We start from the raw sequence: 10883 nt of genomic DNA on the forward strand, positions 1-10883 counted from the left end.
ATTAAGTCTCTAACTATTACACCAGGTGTCGTTGTCGAGATTCAGAAGAAATGGACAAAAACCATGTGAAGTCTCCCATAGCACGGAGCTATCGAAGGGCAACTACTCCATTGGTGGATTCCAGCCTTTATCACCCGAACCCTAGATCACTGTCTACAGTCGCGCCCTCTGAAGAGGAAGATTTTATTACTGACCACGAAGATAAATTATTCAGAAGGTGGATCCCTTATGGACATCGTTACCACCAGATGCGAAGTGTTTTCAGTTTTTGCAGGTTGCTGTTTGGTTCGTCCTCCATAGATGGGGTGAGGTCCATCTTTTCTGCTAAGACTTGTTGTCGACGATTCGGTTGGGTTCTTCTCTTCTTGCTATGCATTGCAGGATATACTTACCAAGTTACGGTGTTCCTGATTGAATATTTCCAGTATCCCACGATCATAGCGACCTCTGTGGAGAATGATGGAATTGCCTACTTTCCAGCAGTTACTATTTGTAACAGTAACAGGTAATGGTGTAGTATATAATGAATATAATTTCAAATAGTAGTAGTAGTAGTGGCAAATGATACAAAAAAGTTAGCTTATCAGCATCAGCCAGAAAAACACACACTTCTTCCATCTATTCCCTTCCAAGAATTTCTCTTGTTCTTCCTTGAATTTATTACCACCCACTTACACAACAACAGATGGAGGCCTGTTTCCAATAAACCATCCCCTGGCTGAAGGCAAACTTCCGCACATCTATTGTGCAACTGTCCTTCCTCAACTTGAACTTGTGTCCACCTTATTTGTGTAGTCTCAATAAGAGGAAGAATGCCATCAACATTTAGCTTACTCGATCCATTCAGACCTCGTGGGTAGCACAGTTGGTAGAATCGCTGTGCTCCCCACACCGGGTGGAAAAGACATGGATTTGAGTCCCGTCCATGACATAAGGAATTTTTATGGGTCATTTTGACAACATGGCTAAGTTAGTCGTTCTCAGGGGAGAGTAGCATGGTTTTTCTCCCAGAAACTCGGGTTTTCGTTCACCAAACAGAAAATCAACTAAGAGCACACGCAATTTATAGACAATATACACAGAGCAATATGGCCTTAGTCACTGATGCTCCTAAAACCCTATTACTACTACTACTACAATCCATTCAAGGCATTAAACACCTCAATACGATCTTCCCTAATTGAAGCCTTTCTTGGTAAGAGCACCCTTTTGTTCCCTTCACCAATCTGGTTGCCATTCTCTGCGCCCGTTTCAGTAGTTTTGATTCTTCCTATTGGGGTGACATGTTATTAGAGGTGGTGATTGCTTGTTATACACCACTTGCCGAATCTCTTTCCTATTAAGGAAAGTCAGCTCAATATACTCCAATGAACCGGGGTTATCATCTAACAAGCCACCTTTTGTTCAAGAATCTCGTCTTGTTTGTTTTCTCTGCTTGTAGAACATCAAGTTCTATGTCCTTTGAGTTGGTATTTTAACAAGTGACTCGTATTATTTTTTGTGAGTCCATGTCTGAAGAAAGGTCGACATGCATCCATCTTTCTTCAGACGTTATCAAATTTCGAACCTCTGTACAGACCAACTTTGTATTATCATAAACAAATAATTATATAATCTTTAAAAATAAAATTATAAACTAATGATTAATAATTTCTTAAATAATAAATAAAATTATATTTAAGAAATAATCGTTTTAATTTCATTCCTACAGGATTAGAAAGACCCAGTACTGTGTAGAGTTTCCTGAAAACTGTTCCTCAGGACAACCATTGGCAGAAGTGAATGAAATTTCTTAAATTTTCACTTTTAATTTAAAAAAAATAAATATAAAAAATAGACGATATTTCAATTTACATTAAAAATATTAATTAAAATATTCAAATTAATATCTTAAATTTTAAAATATTAATTAAAATATTGAAATAAAGATCTAATTCAAATATTTATATTTTAAAATAGAAAAGTTATATTTAAAATTTTTTCTTTAATTATATTTTAAAAATTTATTATATTATCTCATTTTTAATTTGTGCGCGAGCAAATTTAGAGTTTTGGCTTAAATTGTGTTTTATTTTGTAATATTAAACACTTTTTTTCTTCCAGATAGGAGAAAATGTGATTATGGATATTAACAAAAGGTTGGTCGAAATAGGAAGGCCGGAAGTACTGAAGACACTTGGCCATAACATCACTGATACAATTGCCAACTGCTTCTTTGAAGGCGAGCAGCAACTCAATAGAGAAATTTGTCTCAGGTAGGTTACCCTGCTCGACAAAATTAACAGAACAAAATGTTTTTGATAAATACTTTATTGTGAACAATCTTGCCAAAGGATAATATTTGATATAATAGGCATCCTGGCATGCAAATTCCGAGTATCCAATAGAAATCGATCCATTCCCATAAAAACAAGGGGTGCAACCATTTCACTTCATTCCCTTTTTTGGCATATTAAGTGGGACAGCCATATCTCCAATACGATGGCAGGTCATCGTAGTTTAGATGATTCTTTGAGATGGTGGACGGTTGAGGCCGGGTAGTTGCAGGGCTTAATGTGTCACGTGCTGTGGTCTCGGCACTGTGGAAGCAGCTTCAGGAGACAGGAACCATTACAAGAAGAGCTGGCCAAGGTCGCCCGATGGCTACATCGACCAGAACAGACTGCTATCTATCTCTAACAGCAAAACGGGCCGCTTCATCAACTGTCTCTTGAGGTTTTCCCAATCGGATTGTGTTAAGAAGGCTCAATTCAACTGAAGCAAGGAAGCCAGTGGTTTTTAACCCATTAATCCCAATCCACCGTAGAACTCGTCGAAACTGGTAGCACGAACATGTGACTTGGAGCCTGACAAAAGGAGTACAGTTGTGTTCTCTGATGATTCACCTTTTAGCATACAAACAGAGTATAGACGTTATTTCATCAGGAGACAACGAGGAATGCGGTACGACCTCTCCAACTTCAAAGAAAGGGACGCTTACGGTGGAGGCAGTGTTCTCGTGTGGGCCGAAATAATGATAAATGGTCATACCCTTCTTCGTGCTTTGATAGGGGGTACCATAACTGCGCAGAGGTACCAAGACCAGATCCTCGAACCCTATGTACGACTTTTTTTTAGGGATGCGGTTGGGCTGCAGTTAATTTTCACGCACGAAAATGCCACCGCACATCGAATTCATTTTAAATCTTGAAACTGAAGATATCCAACGGCTGCCGTGGCCAGCACGATCACTAGGTTGAAATACGATCGAACATGTGTGTGTGTATGTGTGACGCCGTTGGGCGTCGCACTGCACGTCGACAGCCAACTCCTCGGTCACTTGGCTTGGTGAGCTAAGGTCTGCGCTGCTGGAAGAATGGGATTTGTTGCCACAGAATTTTATGGACACCCATGTATCGAGCATGGTTCACCGCTGTCAGGAAGCCTGTTTTGCTGTTGGATGGGTTCATACGCCGTACCGATGACATGAGACCATATTTTCGAGCATCCTATTTGTTCTATTTGTCCTATTTGTTCCTGGGGAAGCTCTGGGTTCATTTCTGATTCCAAAAAAGAACACAAATATCACCTCACGGTATAAGTTAAGATACAAAAATAACAACACTATTGTGGAAGAATACCAAACAATATACATTTGACCCTTTATACTGCAATTTCTAATAAATACAAATATCAAATTGCAATATTCAATTTTAGATTCGTAACTTATTTAAGAAAATAAGAATTTGAAGTGACTCTCTTTGTCTTTCCCAATTTAGAAATTTCAGATACTTCCACGATCCCTATTATGGCAACTGTTACATATTAAACCCGATGGATGATGGTGGTCATGCGCTGACTGCTAAAGAACCCGATCTGTGGAATTTTCGTAGCTGTAAGTCATTCACTTTTCTCTTATTATGTACCGTATTTACTCGTATATTTTCTAACCACTGTGTGAACGGGTAGGAAAAAGGTCTGAACGTTTTATTATTTTTATTTTTAGCATTGAGCCTCATTTTGAACGTTGAAACTGAGCAGTACGTGGAGACTAAAAGAGAACCATCCATACTAGTTTGCATTCATTCAAAAAATGTGTTGCCAAATTTTTTCACAGACAGCGTGACAGTGAGACCTGGTCTTACTTATGTCCTTGAGCTCAAACAGGTGAGTGAAGGAAAGCACGGCGGTGAAAGTAAATTAAAGAAAGGATTAAAAGGATTAAATAAAGGATAAAAATAATTAAAGAAATAATTAAATTGAATCAAGGATTACGGATATACTAAGAAAACATTAAAGGATTAAACTAATACATGATTAAAAGGATTAAACTAATACATGATTAAAAGGATTAAACTAATACATGATTAAAAGGATTAAACTAATAAATTATTAAAAGGATTAAACTGATAAATGATTAAACTGATAAATGATTAAACTAATAAATGATTAAAATAATTAAATGAAAGATTTATTAAATAAAGGGTTAAACTTAAAGAATTAAAAAACGATTGAATTAAAGAAAGGATTTTAAAGAATTAAATTAATGAAAGAATTAAAGGGCCAAATTAAAGAAAGGATTATAGGATTAAATAAAGGATTAAATCAATAAACCATTAGAGGGATTAAACTAAGAAATGATTAAAACGATTAAATTAAAGAAAGAGATTAAAAAAATAAATGACTAAAGGATTAAAAATAAAAGGATTAAAGAAAGGTTTAAATTAGAGAAATGATTAAAGAAAGGGATTAAAAAATAAACGATTAAAGGATTGAAAAATAACGGATTAAATATTAAAGGATTAAAAAGGTTTAAATTAAAGAAAGGATTAATAAAGTTTAAATTAATAAGGATAACAGAAAAATCTCTCATCCTTTTTCATCATCTTACTATCAGATGAGAACAGCAGTTCCGATATTCCACATAAGTTCCGCGCTTTTAATGAGCTGTGATTTTAAAACTAACTTCCTTTCCAAAGATTGCAATCTTTTGTTTTAAATTTATAATAATAGATAAAAATGGTAAATGGACGTCTACGTACAAGAAGAAAAAAATATTGCAATCTTCAGTAAGAATATGAAATAAAAACAAGGAGAAAATCTTAACAATTTACCAATCTTAATAATTTTCTTTTCACAGTCAACGATAGAGTTGCTACCCTACCCCTACATCACCAATTGCACAGATCTCGCCAAGTTGCCATGGAGCGTTAACAAACTGCCTCAGCTGACATCTAGGGTAATGTTTATTTATCACTTAAATTTTGATTAAAATTTTTGGGTTAAAATTTGAATACTTCACTTCCCTATCATTAACATCCGGTAGCCTTCAATAGATAGTTGGTGGAGCCAGCAGATCCATTGCAGATCCTCGATCTACAACGATCGAGGGAGTTAACAGAATTCCACCGTGGAATGACAGTAGGGTGTCACATAAGCAACCAACTAGGTGGCATTCAACGCCACTGAAGATCTCTAGGTCGAATTGATGATGTGATCTGCAAATGGAAGCAGAGTGGTAGAAATGAAAGTGCCCGGATGTTAATAGTAGGGCATTGTTAATGTACAATATGAAAACGTTATTTTGTAAGCATAGCTTTATCTTTCCTGGTCCTAAACAAATTGGATACACCTTTTGCCTATCTTCCAGGCTTGCACAGTTGAATGTTCTCGTTACTACCAGATGAAAGCGTGCAGATATGTTACTGAAGATGTTATTCTTCATTTGGAATCCCTTCCATGGAATCCTAACTACATAACAGATGGTAAGCCCAAAATTTGCTTAAATTCTCCATCGCTTGTTTTTGCATTTTGTACGTTGATTTAAAGACCATTTCTAGAAACCAAAGATGCATTTGAGTTATTTAATTACAATTATTTCTTTGATAAACAGCAATGAGAAGCTGCGCCAAAAGAGTAAATGCTCAGACCAAAGAAGAATGCCAGTCAGTTTGTGGGTTGCCTTGCAGGTAAATGGATTTGTCTTGTTAACTCAGAAATGATTCACTTCGAAATTCTAGGATTTTAGTTTGTATTAGCAGTCATAGTTTCTCTATAATAACAGTACACCTTTGTTCTGTTCAAAACTGCTCATACAATGAGTGGGAAATTTATTAGGTACGCCATTTCATGAAGTAGAGGATCCTTCAGTAAAAGAATGGGCACCCTTGTGAGTAGCACAGTAGCGAATAGCATTCTCAGACCAGATGTAAAAGACCTAAGTTTGAATCCCATTGATGACGCTAGGAATTTCACTTGGCCGAGTTAAAACAACCGTGCTACCCTCGGTGTCAGGTGACGGTTGCATGGTTTTCTCTTCCCCTAAACTCGGTTTTTTTTTGTTCAACAGACCACAGAACACACGCAATTTACAGACAAAATATACAGCGTAATATGGCTCAAATTGCTGATGCTCCTAAAAATCCTACACAAACAACATCTGACAATTGTTTCCGACCAGGCATATACCTTCATGGCTGAAAGATATCCATCTATGAATGAATTCATCCAACAAGACATTGCACCTTGTCATAAGAATGAAATTTTACAGAACTGGTTCTAGGAACGTGAGAGAATTGAATATCCATGGAAGGGTGGAACTCTTTGGAATAGAGATCCGTAACCATTCGGAATGTTTTTGAAACTTCGTTAAATCCATGCCACGATGAATCCAGTCTGTTCTGATGGTTGAAGGAGAACCTACTCATTATTAGGCAGTATCTTATAAAGTGGCCACTCATTGTTTTGTTGGAATGTTGAAATGCTAATATCTTCCGCAGATTATTAATTAATGTTTTTATTTAACAGGACTACACAATATGTGGTCACCTATGAATCTTCAGAATTCTCCGATTATTTGCAGGTACGTTATACCAGTGAAATAAAATAAAAAAAAATCTTAGGGCCCTTATTATGCGATAGCAAAACTTTATGCTGTAGAGAACTTAAACAAAATTATGTCTTAAGTTAATGCTGTATTCCTCTTGGATGGTACCCGCTGGAAGTCCCTCTTGAAATATGTATATATAAAGAATGTTTTCCTATATCAGTATTATTTTAACCACGTCTTGATCAATAACTATCATCAAAGCTCATTATACAATTTTGTTTTGGCAGAAATTCGAATCCGAGGAATTTGGAGAGTGGGAAAATACATCTTGGGATGTTATCAAGTAAGTCAATCTTGTTAATCTCCAACATGTGCTTAAACAGAATCAATCTCTTTGAATAAAAATATCCCACGTTTTTCTCGATCTATTATTTTCCCTTTCTTTATCTTCGCAGAGGAAATCTGAGCCGAGTTGTGATTAACTTCTCCGACATTGACCACATCATCTACAGACACACCCCAAAGTATACGGTGAGTGATATTGAGTTCTGTTTGTAACAAAAATGCAGTGCGGTATGATGGACTTTTAGGCTTAACCAATTGTTAATTTTCATGAATAATTTGAAGTTTCTGTTTAATGAATTCGTTCATTTTGTTTCTTGCAGAAGATGGAGCTGTTGGGTTGTCTCGGAAGCTACAGCGGTGTGTGGCTGGGATTTTCGATACTTACTGTGTACGAGTTTCTTGAACTTGCCACCATGGTGATTTTATTTTGTTTCGGCAAAAGGAAAATAAAAATATGCAAAAGGAAAAAGCGCAAGAAATTGAAAACGGTCCCAAAATACTGAAAGGACTGTACAAAGGACAAAATCCACCCTTTTAATTCACGTTATTGAGTTTGAAGAGAAACGACTGTTTTCTGTTTTCCTGAGGGTAGAGAAAGTAAACTAAAATGAACTTTAATAATAATCAATATTTTATGCTTTATTTGTAACTACATGAAAATTTAATAAATAATCTTTATTATTAGGGTTCTTAATAAAGTGGCCAGTCATCGTATATGATCGGTGTTCGTAGTCCACAAAACCAAAAACTGATTGCTCTTTTCACCAAAACTTTTCATCGAAGCAGTTTACAAAATCGGCTATAAGTTTTAATACTGATTATTGGTTTCAAATTGATCATGATATAGCAGTAGTAGTAATAAAGGCATGAGTAATAAGAGCTTATGCAGCATCGGCCAAAAAAAAAAAAAAAACAACAACAACAATTTCCCACAACCATTCCCTCTAAAAGTTTGTCCAGGTCCTCCTTGAATTTATTAAAGCTATCAACTTCCACAACAACAGATGGAAGTTTGTTCCAGCAATAAACTACCCACTAGCCAAAACCAAACTTCCGCACATCAATTTTATAACTGTCTTTCCTCAATTTGAATTTATGCCCCCTCAAGGGCGTAATCTGAACAAGTGGAAGGATACCATCAGAATTCTACATCTGTATTTTCTTAATTTGAATTTATGCCCGCTTAGGTTCGTAATCTGAACAAGTGGAAGGATCCCATCAGAATTCAGCGGGCTCAACCCATTCAAGGCCTTATACACCTCAATCAGATCACCGCGCAGGTGCCTAGTCTCCAGTCACTGCAATTTGCAGAATTTAAGCCTCTCTTGGTAAGAGGATCTCTTCATTCCCCTCACCAACCTTGTTGCCCTTCTCTGTACACGCTAAAACAAATCTACATCTTTCCTAAAATGAGGCCTCCAGACCTGTACGCAGTACTCAAGGCGTGGCCTGACCATTGCCTTATACAGAGGGACAATCACCTCCTTTTCCCTGCTAGCAAAATTCCTAAATATCATTGACAAAACCCCATGACTTTTCCTGGCAGCCTGTCTGCATTGCTCAGAAAACTTCATATCTGCCTGCACAATTACTCCCAGGTCTTTTTCATTTTCTATCACTCTAAGTGCAGTGCCACACAGTTGGTATGTTTCTCTTGGGGTTACTTCTACCCATATGCAGTACTTTGCATTTGCATTTGTCAAGGTTAAACTTCAGTTGCCACTTCTTAGCCCATCTGCCCAAATTATCTAGATCCTGTTGCAGCAGCACACTGCCATTACTGTCATTAACAACCCTGCCAACCTTTGTATCGGATGGAAACTTAGACACGAAGCCTGATGTACCTTCATCAATATCAATGACGGCGAAATAGAATTTAAAACCAGATTATAGAGACTTCTTCACAAAAACAGACTTGTTTAAAAATGTGAAGCTGTCGCATCTGCGATGTCATGGTAAAAACGACCCTTGTATGGTAGAGAAAGTGGATCATTAGCATTTGGAGTGGCATACGACGCAAGAGAGAAATTATACAAAAAAAAAAAAAATACCACTTTCCATTCTCTCCAAAGGTTTCTTCACTTCTTCCTTGAATTTATTTAAGTTGTCGATTTCCGCAACGGATAAGCACCTCCTTACCCGTGCTACCAAAATTCCTATATATCATTGACAAGATCCCATATGCTGCTTTGGCAGCCTGTCTGCACTGCTCTGAAAACTTCATATCTCACTGAACAATTACCCCTAGATCTCTTTCATTCCCCACTACTATGAGTGTAGCACCACCTAGTCGGTACGTTTCTCTGCGGTTACACCTACCCTACAAATGCAGTACTTTGCATTTGTCAATGTTAAACTTCAGTTGCGCTTCGCAGTTCATCTGCCCAACTTTTCCAGATGCTTCTGCAGCAGCGTAGAGTCATTACTGTCATTAAAAACTCTACCAACCTTTGTATCTTCTTCATCTTGGATTAATGTCCTGATATACCTTCATCAATATCATTGATAAATACCGAAAACAACAATGGGCCCAACACCGAATGGGGAACTCCACTGGGGAACTCCACTAATAACATTAGTCCACGAAGGGCAGTATCCATTGATTACCACTGTCTTCTCCCACTCAATCATCATTTTATCCATTATAGCAACTTGCCCTTAATGCAATACTGCTCCAATTTGTACAGCAGCCTTTTATGTGCAACATTTTCAAAGCCTTCCCGAAATCCAAGTATATGATATCAAAATTATTCTTTGCATCCAGTTACTTTATCACTGCATCATAGCATCCAATCAAGTTGGATGCTATGATGCATTGGAACAATTCTGGCAAGATTTCCCCTTAACAGATCCATACTGTGTCTTGACTATAACTGCAGTCTTGTAGATAATCCTGCAACGCTTCTTTAACAGAACAGAAGTTAAACTAACAGGTCTGTAATTACTTGTCCCCCTTTTTGGATTGGGGATACATTTGCAGCATTCCGATGGGCGAATTTAACTCCCTTTTGTGCCCTGGTAAATCGGGGTATGCAATACACACAGCGGGAGTAGTTTCTTGAATCCACTAGATGACTACTATTTCTTTGAACAAGTTACAGAAAGCGAAAGGGGGGGCTGATGTATCCTTGATCAAAAATGTGACCGTTTAGCTGTCATAATGTCAAAAATGGGGGTACCTGAGCAGAGATCTGTGCCCATGGGGCTTTAATTACAAAAAGAGCGAACTCTGTAAACTGCATGCGTTCTGAGGTCGGTTTTCTGTTTTGCTGTATGGAAAACCAAAGTTTCCTGAAGAAAAAACATACTACCCTCGTTTGAGACCGACTAAGTCAAACACGTTGCGAAAAGGCCCATAAAAAATCCTCACGTCATCGATGGGACTGAAATGGGATGGAGGAGTTAACTGCTGCTCGCGATAACCATACGTAGATATATAACAAACCCAAGTGGTAAGAATTTCAAAAGTTGAGCATCAAAAATCGCTGGCGAAGAGAGAGTTAAAAACGGGGTAAAAGGAGTTCTACTCATATATGAGGGCAAAGAAGAAGAAAGTAAATTCGATAGACCCTTGAATGATCAAAGTGATGGATTGTCGATTATAATTATCAGTCTAGGCGAAATGACAGCCAAGTTTGCAGATATTTCGCAACTATCTTTACTATTGAAATCAGATTAGTGGCGAGTGAAGCCGAGTTGACCTGTTTTAAAAAACACTGTCAGAAAATTG

The 10883-nt window shown here is 37.3% G+C and overlaps 1 protein-coding gene across 1 annotated transcript; it reads left to right on the top strand.

The window, feature by feature from the left end:
• The first annotated feature begins 50 nt into the window (after positions 1-50).
• On the top strand, positions 51-7656 carry LOC150087549 (acid-sensing ion channel 1B-like). The gene is made up of 11 exons (XM_090372530.1): positions 51-505; positions 1712-1778; positions 2104-2255; positions 3759-3874; positions 3986-4146; positions 5630-5744; positions 5873-5948; positions 6787-6841; positions 7096-7151; positions 7264-7339; positions 7474-7656. Exons 1-11 carry the CDS (start codon positions 51-53, stop codon positions 7654-7656), a joined length of 1512 nt encoding a protein of 503 aa, XP_090228656.1.
• The last annotated feature ends 3227 nt before the right edge of the window (positions 7657-10883 follow it).

Source organism: Mastigoproctus giganteus, chromosome 4 (genome assembly GCF_048544385.1).
Source record: "Mastigoproctus giganteus isolate SK-2022 chromosome 4, ASM4854438v1, whole genome shotgun sequence".
NCBI lineage: Eukaryota > Metazoa > Arthropoda > Arachnida > Uropygi > Thelyphonidae > Mastigoproctus > Mastigoproctus giganteus.

What these genes read in the sequence shown, in the direction of transcription:
- LOC150087549 (XM_090372530.1), top strand. Translation starts at nt 51, where the DNA reads ATGGACAAAAACCATGTGAAGTCTCCCATAGCACGGAGCTATCGAAGG. An exon ending in CAGGACAACCATTGGCAGAA is followed by an intron (nt 1,779 to 2,103) that starts GTGAATGAAATT and finishes TTTTTCTTCCAG; the next exon opens with ATAGGAGAAAATGTGATTAT. An exon ending in TCTGTGGAATTTTCGTAGCT is followed by an intron (nt 3,875 to 3,985) that starts GTAAGTCATTCA and finishes TTTTATTTTTAG; the next exon opens with CATTGAGCCTCATTTTGAAC.